Source organism: Canis lupus, chromosome 30, assembly GCF_011100685.1.
Source record: "Canis lupus familiaris isolate Mischka breed German Shepherd chromosome 30, alternate assembly UU_Cfam_GSD_1.0, whole genome shotgun sequence".
NCBI classification, from domain to species: Eukaryota; Metazoa; Chordata; class Mammalia; order Carnivora; family Canidae; genus Canis; species Canis lupus.
In genome coordinates this window covers 28958201-28977350 of record NC_049251.1, presented here as the reverse complement: position 1 = coordinate 28977350, position 19150 = coordinate 28958201, and the positions used below count along the sequence as shown (strand labels likewise).

Here is a 19150-nt window from a genome sequence, read left to right as displayed (position 1 = left end):
TGTCAGCACCCCAGTCTGTGTGGGGGAAGTTGCTCACACTGGTGGAGGTCGTCCGGGTGCATCTTCCATGTGCTTTCATTTCAGCCCCATAATAGCTCCGTTAGACACATGAAGGAGCAGCTCAGGTGCCATGCCCAAGACTATACATGGGAAATGGCAGAGCAGGGCTTTGAACCAAAGGGCAAAACTCTGCATCTAACACCTTTTCCTCCCTTGAGGCGCCCTGTGGCTGACTTAGGGATGGGCAACTCTGGGAGGGGGCCTCCATTTCCTTGCGCTTAAACAGTCTCTTCTCTTCAAGTAAATTCTATCTTGGCGGTGATTCTGTTGCTGCTTCCTTCTTCCCATCACCCTCTCCACTCTCATTCCTTTTTTTCTTCCTCCTGGGATTTTTGGCAGAAGGAAAAGAGGAGGAATCCACTGCCAAGTCCTTTATTAAGGAAGGCTTGATGGTGATGTGGGCCTTCACTCACCAACCTTGCAGAGGCTGGGGGGAGGGGGCAAAGAGGGCAAATGAGGTTAAACCACTCCCAAGCTGGGGGTTGGGGACGGCGAGGGGAGTGTCCCTCTGCATCTCAGCCTCCACCCAGCTGTGAGACGTCGGTGGTGAGGTTCCCAGAAGAATCCATCAGGGAGCATCCTGGCTGGGAGGGAGGAAACGGCCTGTTCCCTGGTGGGACTTCCTCTCTCACGGTGTGTGCGCTGGGGGTGGCGTGGGGGTTGTGTGTGGGGGGGGGAGGAGGGCAAGGAAATACCCTTTTCCAAGCGATTGTGCCAGGCTCTATCACATTATCGTCGGCTCATTCACATCAGTTTCGCAGATGAGGCTTGGCGAGGTCAGTGGACTTGCCCAGGGCCGCTCGGCCTGTGCGCACAGGAGCCCGTACGGACGCCAGGGGGGTCCGGCCTCGGGCTCTCGCCGCGACTGCAGGAGGCTCTCGGGCCTCCCCTCGGGGCCGCGCACAGGGGGCCCCAGCAGGGGGCGCCGCGAGCCCCGGGCCCGGGCCGCCGGGCGCGCCTCCAGCCGGCGCCTGGGACGGGGCCGGCCGCTCCGCCCCCTCGGCTCCTCTGCGGCTCGGCGGGCGGGCGGGCTGCGGGCGGGGAGGAGAGCAGAGCCGAGCGCCGCGCACCCCGCCGTGGCCGCCGCGCACCCCGCCGCGCCCGCCCAGCGCAGCCTCCCGCCGTGAGTAGCGCCCGCGTGCGGGCCGGACGGGCGGGCCAGGGCGCGCGGGGCCGGGGCCGGGGCCGGGGCCGGCGGGGCAGGTGGCTCCCCCGCGCCCTGTCGCGGCCCCCTGGCCCGCAGCCCCGGTCCCTGACGCCACCTCCCGGGGTTTGGGCCGCCCCGGACCTGCCCACCGCGCCCCGGGGGCGCGCCCCGAAGCCCGGCACTTTGACCCGAAGACCCGGGTGGGGGCGGCGGGCCCAGGCCTGGCACCCCGGGAGGAGATAGGAAACAGACTTTCATCAACTTAGCGCCCCGGGATGGTTAGGGCACTACAGGTTCCTGGGGGTGGGGGGGGGGCTGCAGCCGCCTCGCGCACCTCCTCTTCTCACCATCAGCCGCCTGGCCTCGCGCACCTCCTCTCCCGCTCGGCGAGGACGCGATTCCAGAAGGCTGCCCCGCTCACAGTCAGCCTGCTTGTGGCCCAATGAAGCGGTGGTCCCCGCCGTCAGGGGCCGGGCCGGGGCCAGAGCTGGGGTGGGAATGTGGGAATGTGGGTGGCCGGGAGGTCTGCAGCAGGCTGGGGTGGGTAGGAAGGGTTGTCAGCAGTTGACCCTGACTCTGGGCCGGGCATTGTGGATGTCTCAGGGCATGTGTGCGTCTGGCTAGTCCTCACTGCAGCTTTGCGAGGTGGAAGTTCGTATCCTCACTCTAGGGAGGAGAAAGTGAGTCCCAGCGAGGTGGGCGTTGAGGCCATGCAGGTAGTGCATGATTAGGGGTGCACCCTGGAAGACAGGGAGTCCTCGTTGGTTGCCTCAGAAGCAGGTGGGAAGGTCCCTGGAGGCTGGTGGAGAGAACACAGCCTCTGACACCTTGTATTCTAGAATCCAGTGGAGGGCAGCTGGGGGCTGCCTCTATGGTTTCTGACTCTGTTGCCCAGCTGCCTCCATGTAAGGTGTTTCTGGGACAGTCCTGGTGACTAAGGGGATCTGGTGCTTGGGTCTCTTCAGAAATACTTTCAGAGTCCTGTTCTTCCTCAAACCACCCATCTCCTAAGATGTGTTTTTAACATGTAAAGTGGCCCTACTGATGATTCAGCTGCTTTGAGAGAGGCTGGGGCGGGGGGTACAGGGGTGTGTTGAATGAAGGTGGGGGTGTGCTGGCCTAGAGCAAGTTTCCGGTTAACGGGGATGAGACCTGAACTGATCCTGACCATCTCCCCAGGGTTTCCCTCCTTATTGGATGTGAGAGCGAACAGGAACAAGCAGGCTGTCCAGTGGAGCTGGACCTTCACTAGAAAAATGGGGTTTTCTTGTGTCAATTTAGGCAAATTGCTGATCTCTGAGCCTGAGCTTCCTCATCAGAGGTAGCCTCTCTGAGCCTGGTCAAAGGCTCGAATGCATGGAGGGGCTCTGTGGACAGTCTCCTCAGAGCCTGAGTGTGATGATTCCTAATATGGGGGGAGGTATAAGAGGACAATCATGCCTGCCTCCTTGCAGTGGTCCCATTTTGCTGGCTGACACTGGGTGAGGATCTCTGAATGTCCCACAGAGTGAGCCGGGGCCAGTGAGTGAGAGGACTTCGTAGGGTTGAGGGTTTCCTGTGGGGGTGATCCTATAGTCCTGGAGGGCTTCTCCCAAGTTATCCCTCAGGAGGCCAGTGATTTCCCCAACCCTGGTGCTACATTGGAGGGTTGAGGATGCTGTTATCAGAAGCCCAGGCCAGAACAGCTGTACTGGGCTAGCTGGGTGACTTTCAAGCCCTGTTTGGACCTCAGTTTCCTTCTTTTGTCAGACAAGTGGGTTAAACCAGACAGCAGTGGGTTTTTAAACTTGGCCGCTCACAATGAATTCTTACACAGAACCCCAACCTATGGTATAGATAAAGTGGAAATGCTCTGGCTCCTCTTCCTCATGCTGGTGGCTCCTGAAGCAGAGTCTGGAAATCCCCTGGGTGATCTTTGAGGTCCTTTTTTGTGAGCTTCTAGGAAATCTGTTAAACCTCAGAAGGGTTGCCTACTATGAGCGTTGAGGGCTGGAGTGTGAGTCCTAATGATTCCATTAAGAGAAATGTAAGCATTAAGGTGGGCTTCGTCCTTGGAATGTCTGGAGCAGATATCCTGTGCCTCTGACCAAAAATTGTAGCTGTATCCTTCCCCTCTGCTGTGTGGTTTCATCTTTTCAAGGCCAGAAAGGTACCTGTGCCCTGTGGCCTTCTCTGGACCCTCACTGGTAACTATAATTCCACCTCAGAATTTTTTCCCTTTAGTTTTATGTCTCTAAATTGATAAAAATTGATAAAATGCAAATTCCTCTTGGGGAGAGATATTAGGAAAAGACTTTTAAGTTATTACTGGTTGTTTTTATCTGATGAGGCAGCTGAGCAGCAACCTTGAGAAGGGAAACAGGGCTACTACATTTAAGTCAGCAGAACATTTAGGGAGTGCCTGTTGTATACCAGCTGCTACAAGGGGACAGATGTGAGATTGTCACAACCACTGTCCTCATGGGGCTCCAAGACAGTAGGTAGGAGAGAAGGAATTCACATTTGTTGGAACCTTCCAAACACTACATAAGTCATTTTACCTATGTTTATCTCATCTGTCAAAAAGCAGATCTTAGTCTCATTTTTATTATGTAAAATTTTGAGTGGATACAAAATAAGTGTACATATCACATATCCATGTAACCATTACCCAGAGCAAGAAGCAGCATTGCCAGCACCCAGAAACTTCCCTTGTGTCCCAGACATAACCCCCTATCCAGGGGTAACCACTATTCTGACTTTTAGTACCATCGATGAGTTTTGCCTAAGTGGAATCACATGGTATGTGATCTTTTGCGTCTGGCTTCTTTCATTCAACATTATGCTTATGAGTTTTATCTCTGGGGTTGCACATAGCAATAGTTTATTTTTATTGTGTATAATTCCATTGTATGGGTGTAACTCAATTTACTTATCTGTTCTTCTACTGATAGCCCTTTGGTTGTTTCTGATTTTTAGTTATCACTATAGCTGTTGTGAACATTCTAACATGGGCCACTTTGGAAAACATCTACAGGCCACTTCTCTTAGGTATGTCCGTAGAAACTGCCCAACAGATTTCCAAAGTGGTAGTCCCAGAGTATACTTCTCCTTGAGGGTGTTTGAGAGTTCTGATTGCTCCATGTAGTCACCAACACTAGGCATTGTCCAGACTCATTTTCTTTGTAAGTAATTTGAAGCTCAGAAAAGTTGTACCATGTTCAGTGTGTGCCGAGGTAATAGAGTTGGGGTTCCAGCTCAGTCCTGTGTGACTGTAGAATCTGTGCTTCCTCCTTCTATGTTAGACATAGACAGTTATGAGCCAAAATATGAAAAGCCCTAACCCTAAAAATGTATGAAGAGACTTCTCTGGGAATTTAAGGGGGGAGGGGGATTTTAAGCTGTTTTGAAAAAGAGTCATGGAGCCTCACAGAGTTGGTGGCATTTGAGTCAGGCCTTATGGGAAGGGAGTGGTTTTGTTAGGAGGGCTCTCCAGGTGGGCCTTCTATGGAAAGGGCACAGCTTGAGCTGAGGAATGGCAAGGGTGAAAGTTTGGGGGGAATGGGAAAGGTCTACTTCGGCTATAATATAGGATATGTAGGGGGAGAGGGCTAAGGCCAGAGAGTTTAGTTGGGGCCAGACTGATGGTCCTAGTTTGTCCTTGGGGAGGCTTCCTTGCCCCCTACCCCCTGGCTACTTCTGGAGCTCAAGGTAGGGACTCATCATTTTGCTAGGGAGCTGGGGCTGCTTCAAATCCAGTTCAGCTCTTGATTAGCAAATGAAGCTGGCCTGTTGCCAAATGGAGGATCTTAGCTGTTTTAGGGACTATTCTCAACAGAATTTTTAAAAGTTTTCTGCTTCCCTCTAGGTGTGTGAAGTGAGTAACCTCTCAGGATGCCTCAGGACTTACCTGATCCAAAAGAAGATGGTAGATAGCAGTCCTACCACCCTCTGGGCTAGTCTCAGGAAATTTGCCAGGATAGGGGTTGGGGGGTGCTGATGAATGAGGAGTTCTAGCTTCTGATTTTGGTCAAGCCAAACTTTCCAGGAGGATCCCAAAACCTTTTCCCTAGAAGGGAATTCCTGTAGGAAGCAGAAACACAAATAGTGGCCTGCAATAAGCCAGATATTAACAGTAATAATCACCTTTTTATTTGCCTAAGAGTTTATGCCCTTATCACAAATGGATCCCCACATGGCTGTGTGAAGTAGATGATAGAGATGTCATCCATCAACCTTGTTTACAGAGGAGGGGACTGAGGCCCAGAGGGTGCCAACCTGTGTGGGTTACACAGCTAATACACACCCAGGCCAGTCTAGAACTGGGGCTCCTGGGAGCCTGCTCTTTTTCATATTCCATGCTTGCTGGGCTCAGGTCAAGCACAGGGTGAAGACTGGGCAGGGAGAAGGATGCGTGATGGACCATGTGCATCAACAGGCAGGAGTTCAGCAAGTGATCATGAGAGTATGGCCCAGGATCCAGGCTAGCCTTGCCTGGGGGACCTCAAGAATGTGTGTCCCATGGAAGGGAGAGAGGCAGGCGGCATCTTGGTAACAGAGCAAGGGACAGCGTTGGAGAAAAGAGGGTGAAATGTGTGTGTGTGTGTGTGTGTGTGTCTATATATATATATATATATATATATATATATATATATATATTCTTTGAGAGTTGTAACAGCTCCAGCCACTTGGCATTGATGAGACACACCCTTATGTAATGGAGCCTCCACCCAGTCTGGTGAAAACAGTCTTTTGGGGCTCATGGGGCCCCAGGCGTAGTTGATATCTGATCGGCAGTCAGGAGCAAAGTTGTCAATGCTAGCTAAAATGAGCTCTGAGAAGCCTTTGCTAATGACTCTTGAGAGACACATCCCCAGGCAACTGGTTTATCTTTGTCATTTGCAGACTGTGCCCTGGGTCCCGCCCTTGGGGTGCTGTCCAGGGTGGCATGTGGTTGTCCCAGGAATGGGTGAGCTTCTTGGGGCAGGGAGATCCCAGGTAGGATGTAAACAGTCTTCTTCTGGTGGAGTGGTAAACACTCCCCATGGCTCAGAGTTGCCCTCTGGCTCTCACTGAGGTGCTCTGGGCAGGCAGTTAGGTCCGTTTTATAGGTGAGGCATCTGAGGCTCCTCTGACAAGAGATGAGGTCACAGAGCTAGTTGTGGCAAAGTTGGCAACAGAACCTCCAGCTCCTAACTCCTGGTGCCTACTATAATTTGTCACACCACTCCTGTCCCTCTTTCCCTTGAGGTGATGAGTGAAAGGGTTTACAAATCAGTTCAGACTTGCAGTTGGGTGGTATAAGCCCCCAAGGAAGCTGAGGTCATGGTAATCTCTTACCTTTCCTTTTTTTTTTTTTAGATTTATTTATTTATTCATGAGAATACACAGAGAGGAGAGAGAGAGAGGCAGAGACACAGGCAGAGGGAGAAGCAGGCTCATGCCAAACCGCTGAGCCACCCGAGCCACCCAATCCCTTACCTTTCCACTGCATTTTATAATTTACAAAATAATTTCATGATTTGCAGTGGTTTTACAGTATTAACCTCTTTAGCAGATGGGGAAGCTAAGTCTGGCAGTTTAAATGACTTGCCCAGGCAAGTGGGACTTGAACCCAGAACTTCCGACTCAAAGATGAATGCTTTTCCCTGCTTCACGGCAGCCTCTTTTTCACAGTAGATCTGAATTTCATGAGAACAAATGGCCAAAGTTGGCCATGGTGCTGTTTCTCTGAACTTGTTCAGAGCAGATCTGAAGAAGTGATGAGGACTCCTTTTCTGTCTCCTTAACAGGTTCAAATTGATATAAATCAAATAAAAACCAGACATCATCAGTCACTAGTGAGAATAGTCTTGAGGAGGGTAGTTCTTGAGGAACTAGGGCTGTGGATTATCGTTAAATTATAAACTCCAGATAGGGACGGCCTGGGTGGCTCAGCGGTTGAGTGTCTGCCTTCAACTCTGGGAATGATCCCGGAGTCCTGGGATTGAGTCTCGCATCAGGCTCCCTGCAAGGAGCCTACTTCCCCTCTGTCTCTGTCTCTGTCTCTGTCTCTCTCTCTGTGCCTCTCATGAATAAACAAATGAAATCTTAAAAAAAAAAAAAAACTCCCATGCAGCTGATAACTTTTAAGCCTGGACTCAGGCTTGCACCAATGTTCCTGGCTGGCCTGACCTTGGGTTTCTTTTGGTTTCAGGGCTGTATGCTCCAGGCCTCAATGAGGAGCTCAAACATGGAGACATTCAAGCAACAGAAGGTGGAGGACTTTTACGACATTGGAGAGGAGCTGGGGAGGTAAGAGCCTGGGAGAGGTGGAGGGGGCGCCTCTCCTGGTGTGCTTATTGCTTGATCATGTGGGCATGAGCTTGTCACGGGACTCGTGGGAAGCCTTAAAAACAATCCTGAGGAATTCATCTTCATGTGTGGCTCCACAAGTAGTCATTTCTGTGGAAATAACGACCTGCCGGGGAAGGGACTAGAGTTCTTGAGCCCTGTGTTTTCAGTATAGCCTGTCTGACAGTTATGGGGAGTCTAAATGATTCTTGTTTCATTTTCTCACAAAGCCCTCCCCAGACTCTGGCCTGAGACCTGGCCTGTTGGTTTTCTTCTCTGAGCCCCACTTGGGATTCTCCACGGCTCCCAGGATTTTGTTTCATAAGCTCAGCGCCTGAATGGGAGGTGAAGTAATCCTCCTGAAAATGGATTTGCATTGGGTAACAGGCCACAGGAGCCCAGTCATGAAGGTTCCTAGGATCTGAGCGATTGGGTGCATTTTCGGGTTTGCTAAATCCAGAATGTAGCCAGGGATGAATTCTGAGATCTGAAAGTAGTTATTGTTTGGAAAGGAATGAAGATTTTTTTCCTGAAGTTCTCTTCTTGCCTTCCATTTCTAGAATCTGCTAATATTTAGATGGTTTTTCAGTGATTACAGAACACCAGCCCAAGGGTTTGATTTTCACCATGATGCCTGAGATGGAAATTCATTTCACTCACATTTTTCATGTGAGGAAACTGGTCCAAATAGATTAGGCAAGTTGCTCGAAGTTGCTTAACCAGAGAGCGATGTAGCCAAGGTCTGGCCAGTCCAGTTTATACCTGCACACCTGTCATTCCTTTTCCAATAAGTACAGCACTTGCACACTTACCTGTGCTTATCAGTACAGCCTCACCCCTTCACACCCCCAAGAGTAAAAACTTGGGGGTTTAAGGCTTTTGCTATATCCAGGATGCAAGACAGGAGGTCTTTCCCCTTTTTATAGAGCTCCTGGGTTCAGGCCTAATTCTCTTACTTCAATTTTATTTTTAATTTTATTATTTTTAAAAGATTTACTTATTTGAGAGAGAGAGAGAAAGAGAGAATACGAGTGGGGGAAGGGGCCGAGGGAGAGGGAGAGAGAATCCTTAGGCACACTCCCCCTGAGTGTAGAGCCTGATGCAAGGCTTGATCCCAGGACCCTGAGATCATGACCTGAGCTGAAATCAAAAGTTGGATGCTCAACCAACTGAGCCACCCAGGCACCTCCATCTTCCCCCCGCCCTTTTTTTTTTTTTTTTTTTTAAAAAGACAAAATAGAAAGAGCTTCAAAGCCAGAAGAGCCTTATTTCAAGAAGAAGGTGCAATTATTTCAAGTCCAGGAAGTGCTTGTCCTTCCTGACTGGCTGGCTGGGTGGGGGAGCAAAAGACTGCAGAAACCCAGGGGGAACATGAGTCCTCAGCCTTATGTCTGAGCTGACTGCCACTGGCAACCCAGGGACTAGGGGAAGGGGTGGGAAGAAGATGGAGGGCCAGAGGCTAGATGGTGGTCAGTTGGAGTCTGCCTCTGAATGGGTAGCCAGGGGATTCTCTTGAGGTGATGATACCAAGAGGAAAGTGGAAAGTTCAGCAGCAGGCCCTGGCAGGCTCTGCCAATGGCATCTGATTCGGTAGCCTCACCTTAGTCACATCTTAGCTGTAGGGGTCTGTGCTAAGTCCTCCAGGCATAGAGATGAGCAAGACATGGACAGTTTCTGCCCTCCTAGATCCAGCTCTTACCTGGCTGTGGAGCAGCCAGGCACCTGCCAAGGGCAGAGTTGGAAGGGACCTTGTCGGGGTGGGGGGCTCTGCAGAAGAAAGTAGAGCCAGATTCCTGGGGAATTCATCTATTATTCCTTTTTAGTCCTGTCTCTCTTCAACTTCATGCATCAGGGCTATTAGAGCTTGACGAAGCCTCTTGTTCTTTGGTCCTCATAGACTGGGAACCTTGGATCACCCACCCCCTTACATTTCTAAAGTGCTAACTGGACATAGGGTGGGTAAGAGGCTGCAGAGTCCTGAGGCCTTTGGAATATCTTGACCTCCTGTGGTTTGTGGTCTAGAGTCCAGATGAGCTCGGAGGCCTTTAGAGATCCTTTCTTCCATACTCTTCATCTGAAAACTGAGGAGACTGAGGCTTGTGGTGGGGTGGTCTTGCCGGGGGCCATAAACAGGCTAGAGCTAGAGCTTCTGCAGACGAGTGTTCAGATTCAGAAGAGGCAGTCTTATTTTTTTCTCCCTTCTCCTCCTTTTCTTCACTGGCTGTTGAGGAGCTATCGTGTACCAGCCACTGCCCAAGGGACACACTCCTGTCCCTTTGCAGCTTCTGATACATTGGTGGAGAAAGGTACTAAGCCCATGAACAGGAGAACCCAAAGGATAATTCCTTATGACATTGTGTTAAGGGCTGTGCAAGGAGAGACCAGGATGTGTTGAGAGAGAATAAGGTGCACAGTTGAGACCAACTGATCAGGGAATGCTGCTCTGAGGAAGTGACTCTTCATTTAAAAACTGAGGGTAAATATGTAGGTGAAGGCAAGAGCAGGGACACAGGCCCAGCGCGGGGTAGAGCCTGAGGACTGAGCTGCTGAAATGTGGGTAAGCAGCACTAGAATTGGTTGGAGACATAGGTGGGGGCCAGAGCCAGCCAGTGAGCTCCCTGTCAACACAGAGTAGTGGAGAGATTCGGCCCTAGGAGTCAACACAGATTAGAATTTGTGTCCCCTTCCTAGCTGTGCAACCTTAGGACAACTTATTCAACCTCTCTGGGCCTCTGTTCTCTTACCCATAAGATAGGAATAATAACAATACCTAGCTCATAGTTGCGGGGATTAAGTGAGATGCTGAGTCTATGGTACCCTTCCCAGAGCCAGGCACAAGGTAAATGTTCAGTGAACAAGGGCTTCCAACTTTTGAAGTAAGTTTGGGGTACCAAGGCCCTGTCTCCCACCTCTGGAGCCACCTAGGAGGGACTCTGCAGGAAGAACAGGGTTGGGTCATTCTTATTTTGGGGAGAGCTACATGTAAACCTGGCTTCCTCTGCTGTCAGTGAGCACCCTAGGTTAGACTCAGGGAATGTTTTCCTGATTTTAGCTCCTTGTTAAATCCTTACTATACAAAAATGAAAATGAGTAGTACTGTTTTTCATTTTAAAACATATTTTATTTATTTATTCATGAGAGACAGAGAGAGGCAGAGACATAGGCAGAGGGAGAAGCAGGCTCCCTGCGGGGAACCCAGTGCAGGACTCTTTACCAGGACCCTGAGATCACGCCCTGAGCCAAAGGCAGACGCTCAACCACTGAACCACCCAGGCACCCCAGTTTTTCATTTTTACCTATGCTGCTAGATGAAGCTCACAAACATAACACTGAGCAAAGGAAGCCAGACTCAAATGAGTCCATACTGTATAATTCCATTTGCGTGGCATTCCAAACAGGCAAAATGAATCAGTGGTGCTAAAAGCCAGAATAGTGGTTATTCTTGAAGAACTAGGGACTGGAAGGGGCACGAGGGAGGTGCCTGGGAGATGGGTATTGTTCTGTTTCTTGATCTAGGTTCTTGTTTCACGGATGCATTCTTTTCATGAAAATATATCAAGCCATACATGTTTATGTACATCTTCGGTAGGCATGTTATACCTTAACTAAAACTGTACATTGACAAACAGGGACTCTCTCACTCTCGTCCTGGTCTGGCCCCCAAAACACATGTTTTTGATTCCTTTGGAGGCCTTCTATGTCTTTATCCTATAAGTGAGAGGACATCTGTGAGAAAAGCTGCAGGATCCACCTTTGCATCAGGACAGCATGCCCTGGCTAGGGGGTCCTCGGCTGTGACCCTGTGCATCTTGCCTGATTTCTGGCTCCCAGCATCGAGTACAGGCGCTTGGCTGTGCTCCCATTTTGGCACCAGCCTGCTGGGGATGCTGGAGATTGTCTTTTTCTGGGAATGGAGAAATGCTGGCCTGTCGATTCTGGCTTCTCTCAGCCTTGGTAGCTGGGGCTGGGTAGAGCAGGGGACTATCAGAGCAGGACTTATAAAGAAAAACCTGGGATCCCTGGGTGGCGCAGCGGTTTGGCGCCTGCCTTTGGCCCAGGGCACGATCCTGGAGACCCAGGATCGAATCCCATGTCGGGCTCCTGGTGCATGGAGCCTGCTTCTCCCTCTGCCTGTGTCTCTGCCTCTCTCTCTCTCTCTGTGTGACTATCATAAAAAAAAAAAAAAAAAGAAAAACCTATCTAGGGCAGCCCAGGTGGCTCAGCGGTTTAGTGCTGCCTTCAGCCCAGGGCCTGATCTTGGAGACCCGGGATCGAGTCCCACGTCAGGCTTCCTGCATGGAGCCTGCTTCTCCCTCTGCTTGTGTCTCTGCCTCTTTCTCTCTCTGTCTCTCATGAATAAATAAAATCTTAATAAAAATAAAAACCTATCCAACTCCTCCTTTTTAGACAAGACCAGGATCAGAAAGAGGAAGTGACTTGTCTGAGGTCACTCAGGGGTAGGGACTGGTGGTCTGACTCTTAGTCTAGAGCTCTGGCTATCACACCATCAGAACTCATGAAGCACAAATTCATTTTTGCTCTCATTCGAATGTTTCTGGGGAGTTGGGGAAAATATGTGGCAGGGTGGTTTTTTCCCTTTGACCTTGAGATTAGGGTAGCAACTCTGAGAGTCAGAATCAGGAGTGTGAGCATTTGGGAAGGAGTGATGTTCCCCAGAGGGATGTACGCCCAAAAATATGAGGTAATTTAATGTATATGATCTATATCATATAATGATCAGCGCTTTCTCCTTTCCTATACTTATAGTACTTTCCTTTACTTAGATTATTGCATTAACATGAAGTGATAAAATGTTATGCCAAACCAATCTCAACAAGAAGCTAAAGTCTTGATTTTTTTAAAGGTTTTTTTTTTAATTTTTATTTATTTATGATAGTCACAAACAGAGAGAGAGAGAGAGAGAGAGAGACAGGCAAAGACACAGGCAGAGGGAGAGAGAAGCAGGCTCCATGCACCAGGAGCCCGACGTGGGATTCGATCCCGGGTCTCGGATCGCGCCCTGGGCCAAAGGCAGGCGCTAAACTGCTGCACCACCCGGGGATCCCAAGTCTTGATTTTATAGACAAGGAAAGGGAGGCTGAGGGAGGGCAAGTGATTTGTCCAAGGTTGCAGAATAAGCAATACAGAAAGTGAAACTCAAAGAAGCTTTTGAACCACACTGTGTTGGTTTAAACCGACAGATAAATGTTTATCTGTATGTTCATTCACCTTTTATCTACAGCTCTGGCTCTGCCGAGGAGCCTACCTCATCATGACCCCACACATGCCCTCTCTCCCTCCCCTCTCCCCTGGTGGAGACACCAGCTGAATGCCCTGCCACTTAAAGGAGGCGCTGTGTACAAGGCACCCTGCTAAGCATGACACCTGCAAAATCCCCTTCTGTAAGGGCAGGAGCCTTGGGCCAGGGAAGGAGCCACTGTTCTTGAACCTCACCCTTCCTAAACAGAACTGAGGAATTCCCTGCGACATCCATATTGATAGGGCTGCCTGCCAGACCTGAGTCACCCTATGGGGTCCTCTGTGGTTAAGATTACACACTCAGCTTAGTCAGGGCAACCTCTTTTGGGGATAGAAACAAAACCTTCAGGAATGTGTAGAGCTCAGATTTACCCAGGCTGGGTTCTACAGCCCAGTCTAGCCACAAAGCACTATAGAGAAAACTGCAACAGCAGGTGTTTGGATTGCCCCATCTCAGTCCTTGGGAAAAGAGTTTCCAAGGTGAACTCTAAAGCAAAGGGGCTTTTATTCTTTTTAAATTCTTTTTTTAAAAATTTTATTTATTTATTCATGACAGACACACACACACACACACACACAGAGAGGCAGAGACACAGGCAGAGGGAGAAGCAGGCCCACTGCAGGGAACCCGATGTGGGACTCGATCCCGGGCCTCCAGGATCACATCCCGGGCCAAAGGCAGTGCCAAACCGCTGGGCCATCGGGGCTGCCTGCTTTTATTCTTTTTAAATTAGAAACTTTTTTGGGAGGGAATCACCTGGGTGGCTCAGTGGCTGAGCATCTGCCTTTGGCTCAGGACGTGATCCCGGGGTCCTGAGATGGAGTCCCACATTGGGTTCCCCACAGAGAGCCTGCTTCTCCCTCTGCCTAAGTCTCTGCCTCTCTCTGTGTGTCTCTCATGAATAAATACATAAAATCTTTAAAAAGAAAACACTTTTTAAAAAAAGTTGTAGAAGTAATGCATGGCAAATGTCATAAAGCTCTGAAGAGTTCAAGTAAAAAGTCAACTCCCTCCACCTTGTCTCATGCCCACAGCTGGACTTTGGTGATACTTTTCTTGTGTCACCTTTCAGAAGTTTTAAGTAAAGTAGGTGTGTGTATGGGGATCACATAACCATAAAAACCTACAACTTACTTTTTTCACTTAATGAAATACATTGAATATCTTTTTACAGCAATATATAAAGATCTGTGAGTCTTATTTTGGATGAAATTTTTTTTTTCTTAAATAAAAAACTTAAGAAGGGAAGTTAAGCCAATGAGAGATTAACAGCCTTAACTCAGCAACTATTTTTATTTCTCAGTCCTACCTTCTCATTTTTCCAGGGCTATTTCTCACACCCACACATGCCCTCCTCTTTTGTGTTTGCTTGAGGCACATATGCTCAGAGTTAACATTCCTCCCAAGTCCTGTGCTACTGGAGCAGTGCTTATGGCTCTGGGATCACCCAGTGATGAAATGAGGCCTATCTCAAGTTCGTTTGTACCAGGCTGTCAGCCCTTCGAAGGCAGGTTCTCTTATTTTGTTTGTTTGTTTAAGTTTTTATTTAAATACCAGTTAGTTAACAGTGTAATATTAGTTTCAGGTGTACAGTACAGTGACTCAGCACTTCCATGCAGCACCAGTGCTCATCACAACAAATGTACTCCTCAATCCCCATCATCTATCTCCCTCTCTCCCCACTCCTCCCCTCCCACTTTTCTACCCCCTCCCCTAGGTCCTTTTTTTTTTTTTTTTTAAGATTTTATCTATTTATTTGAGAGAGAGAGAGAGAGAGCACGAGCAGGGGGGAAGGGCAGGAGAAGCAGACTCCCCGCTGAGCAGAGAGCCCTGTGTAGGCACTTGATCCCAGGGCTCCGGGATCATGACCTGAGCCACCCGAGCACCCATCCCCCTAGGTTCTTATTTTGAGCATCACTATAGAACTGAGACAAAAGCCAGAAGTCCTAACAACCTCTTTGATTTCTCCTTGCTCTTGCTGTTTTCCCTTACTCTTGGAAAAATGAAACTTTTCCTTCAAGGTCCAGGTCAAATGCTGTCTCCCTGGCAAAGCCTGACCTACCTTACCTATTCCACCCCATTCCGTGTGTTTAAATACCTCTTATTCTAGACGCATATCCATATTAAGTGCTCAGGTCATCATACTTCATGTTACCTGAAAGGGTTCACCTGGTCATCTCTGCACGAAGATTCCTCCAAGCTGGGCTCCCTTCTGTAGGGTCCAGAACAGGCCTTTTACACTTGATAAGTGCTCAGCCCCCACAGATACCCATCAGTAAACCGCAGCGCTGTCTGGAACCCACCTTGGCTTAAATCTGAGGCAGAAAACCTCAGCCAAGCCCCCAGCACGCCTCAAAGTCCATGATCGGCCAGGACTTTACAAACACAAAGTGGGAAACAAAATGCAGTAATTACCTTCATTTTCTGGGCACACATTATTATATTTAATCCTTGTAATATCCCAGGAAGCAGTTATCACTCCCACTTCACAGATGAAGAAATTCAGTCTTCAAAATGGTAGGCAGCTGGCTCAAGAAATTCAGATTTCCTTTATCAAGGAGAAGCCAACTGGGAATTTCCACCTCTGTGCCACACAGCCAATCCCAGAGAAAGTCAGAAATAAAAGCCAGAAACTTTACTGGACAAAGCACTGCCTGCTGCCCTGGCCTGAGATTTTTGTGCCTCTTTGATCACATACATGCTTATATTTCCTGTTGCTGGGAAGGTGAATGTGGCTGACATGTGTTAAGAATCTTCTGTGCTGGGATGCTGGGTGGTTCAGTGGTTGAGCATCTGCCTTTGGCTCAGGGCATGATCCTGGGGTCCTGGGATCAAGTCCCGTATTAGGCTCCCCACAGGGAGACTGCATCTCCTTATGCCTATGTCTCTGGCTCTCTCTCTGTGTCTCTTATGAATGAATGGATAAAATATTTATTAAAAACAAAAAAAAAGAATCTTCTGCATTCACATCAGTGTCTGTACCAAGTACTTCCCATCCTTCCAGAATAATATGAGCTGGGTCACATTCCTACTTCACAGATGAGGAAACTGAGACTCAGAGAAGTTTTACAGTGTACTCTTGTCCCTCGTACCAAAAGGCTTCCTTGCCATTAACACTAAGCTTGTCTTCTTCAGGCCCAGGAAGCTCTCAGCTTGGTGTTAGTGGCAAGGTAGCTTTTGGGCCATACTGTGCCCTGGGCAAGCCAGTGGTTTCTGAAAGATGAGTGGTATGTATGTGGATGCCTATGTTCACGTCTATACTCTAGGTCATTATCACATGTCAAATGATCCTTCCTAGGCACCCACTGTACAATGGGCACTATGATGGATGTAAGACATTTAGGGCTTGGGCCTGGCCCCAGAAGCACTTAAGATCGTTTAGGGCACAGGAGTGCTCTCCTCAAATGAAATGAGATGGAACAGATCACAATCTAATAGGGGGACACCAAAAACATGTGCCAGCTGTTCAGAGGAGGAACTCCTCACCCTGGGTAGGACAGCACCTCACAGTCTAATGCAGGAGATGGCAGGTAACCACCCCAAGGTTAGGGCTCTGCCAGGAATTGAGGAACAGCAGGCCTAGGCTTGGGCAAGAGGACACATGGTGGGGGTTGAAGGGATGGGGCTGGCAGGAGGACAGGCGACCGCCAAGGGCCCTGGATGATAGAGGCAATGGAAGAAGGAGGGAGGCGCTTTCATCACTCATTGTTAGGAAAACAAAGCACAAAGCCACTCAAACAAAGTGGCTGCATTGCCCACGCTTCCGTCAGAAGCTGGCACACGGGGCAAATCGTTTGCCCTGAGGGGTATGTCTTACTGAGCTCTGTTTGCATTATGAAAACTCTAAGAGTAGGAGGGAGGCACTTAGGTGTGGTGGTGGGTCACTGAAATAATTAGATACCTATATCTATAGTGTACACTCTCTTTTCTACTTCATCACCAGTATCTATGTCTGTGTTGTGTTGTTTTCGACTTGACATTGTTTTATTTATACCGTTCCATGTATCCTGAATCCATATGACTTAAACATTTTTTGTTTCAATATAATTTCAAATTTAATTTAAAAAGTTTTCAGAATAACAGAACTCCCATATAGCCTTTATTTTTTTAAAATTTTATTTATTTATTAAGAGAGAGAGAGAGAGAGAGAGAGAGCAGATACCAAGCAGGCAGAGCGGCAGGCCGAGGGAGAGGGAGAAGCAGGCTCCTTGCTCAGCAGGGAGCTTGACGTGAGACTCAGTTCCAGGACCCTGGGATCATGACCTGAGCTGAAGGCAGACACTCAACCAGCTGAGCCACCCAGGTGCCCCTCATAGATCCTTTATTCAAATACACCAATTTTGAATATTTTTTTTAACCTTCTCTCTCTTTCCCTCCCCTCTTTCCTCCTCCTCCCCCTGCCCCTCTCCCTTCTTTCTCCTTCCTTTCTGTCTGTCTGTCTGACTGTCTCTTATTGCTTCTGAACCATTTGAAAATAGGTTGCAGACATTATGCTTCTTTATCCCTTAATACTTGATTATGCATCTCTGAAGAGCTTGACTATTCTCTTTCACATCTAGAGAACAGTTTTCAACTTCAGGACATCTAACTCTGATAAAATATTTTTATCAATGCTATCACCCTCATTGCAATTTCGTCAATAGTTTTTTTTTTTTTTTAAAGATTATATTTATTTATTCATGAGAGACAGAGAGAGAGAGAGAGAGAGAGAGAGAGGCAGAGACATAGAGGGGAGAAACAAGCTCCCTGTGGGGAGCCTGATGCGAGACTTGATCCCAGGACCCCAGGATCACGACCTGAGCCAAAGGCAGACACTCAACCACTGAGCCACCCAAGTGCCCCTCCATGAGTCTTCTTTTTTTTTTTTTTTTTTAAGATTGTATTTATTTATTCATGAGAGACACACAGAGGCAGAGACACAGGCAGAGGGAGAAGCAGGTTCCATGCAGGGAGCCCCATGTGGGACTCCATCCCAGGACCCCAGGATCAGAGTCTGCCATACAGACGTTGCCGGTTTACTTAAGCTCCCCCTGTTGTTTCTCACTACTAAAAATAAATGTTTCTGTGGACATATTTGTTTAATTTCCTCTCTGCGTTATTTCTGCTGGGCGTATTCACCGAGGTGGAATACTGGGTCGAAGGTCATGACTGATTTGTGTCATAGTTGAAACTGGAGACCGAATGGGTTTACTGGGTCACCAGTAGATGCTCATTTCCATGTGGCTTTGCCGAAACGCTTTCATCGATCTTGTGTGTTTTGGGGACTTTGAGAGTTTTGTAAAGATGCCTTCCAGTTTTCACGGCGGGAACGTTTAAAGCGGTCGAGTTCTTCTGTGCTTCTCCCTTTGTTCCAACCTTTTTTCCTTTCTCTGACTTTGCCCTCTTTCGTGGTGTTTACATGTCATGACATTTTCAATCATTGGATAATTTGAAGTTTTGAAAGCAAGACAAGGTGGGTAAGGCAAATGTAATCACTCCCATTTTATAAATGATGCAGATGAGGTTCGGGATATGTCTGTGACCCAGCCGTGCCAGGACCAGAGGCAGAGATGGGGTGGCCTCCCTCCCCTCAGAGGCGGAGGGGATCCAAGGTCTGTAGGAGACTACAGAACTCCAGCAGAAGCTTCTGCTTCTTTGTCCGTACTTTTAGAAGCTGGCTGGAAGGGGTCTCCAGGTTTTTGAGAGCTCTGGGGGAAGGGCTGCCTGGGGAAGGGCCTGCTTCTGAGGGCAAAGGAGAGAACATGGTTACCCTGTACTTCTTGCTGAGGAAATCCACATGAGGGGTAAGAGCTGAGGCTAGTGGTAGGAGTTTGGGCCTTAGGTACCCATCACTTTAGTGGCAGTCAAGCAGCTCAGGCTCTGGCCATGCAGGTAGGAGGTTGGAGGAGACCTTGATGCTTCCAGTCTTCCCACAGAGGTGATGGCTGTGGCTTTCAGTGTCCCTCTGGGATATTGGCCCAGACTCAAAGCAGCCTTCACCAGGCTTTAGAGCCCAAGAACTTTAATCTGCAAGGAGTCCTACCCTACCCTGTCTAGTCTTGGGGGTAGAAACCTATAACCCCCCACATCTGTTCTGCCACTTGTCTGAGTGGCCCTGGGGCTATGAACAGATTTTAGAGATGAACAGTTCCAACGGATTTGATGATAGGGAACACTGACTTTGGACCCCGGTTAAGCAAAATGTTATCCCTCTCCCACCAAAAATGTTCTATTCTTCTCATTGGAAGATCTGTATTACAAAAACAAAAACAAACAAAAATAAAATAAAACTCCGTATTATATTTTGAATTTCATCAACTAAATATTTATGGAGATTTTGTTTTCTTCTTCCTTATATAGATTACCTTGATTTTGCTTCTTGGTCCACAATG

The 19150-nt window shown here is 48.6% G+C and overlaps 1 protein-coding gene across 1 annotated transcript in view; it reads left to right on the top strand.

The window, feature by feature from the left end:
• The first annotated feature begins 792 nt into the window (after positions 1–792).
• Positions 793–19150, top strand: part of DAPK2 (death associated protein kinase 2) — a 124222-nt gene continuing 105864 nt past the window's right edge. Inside the window, 2 exon segments of the mRNA XM_038580648.1 lie at positions 793–836; positions 7383–7480. Of these exon segments, the coding sequence (XP_038436576.1) occupies positions 822–836; positions 7383–7480 (113 nt within the window). The 5' untranslated portion in view covers positions 793–821.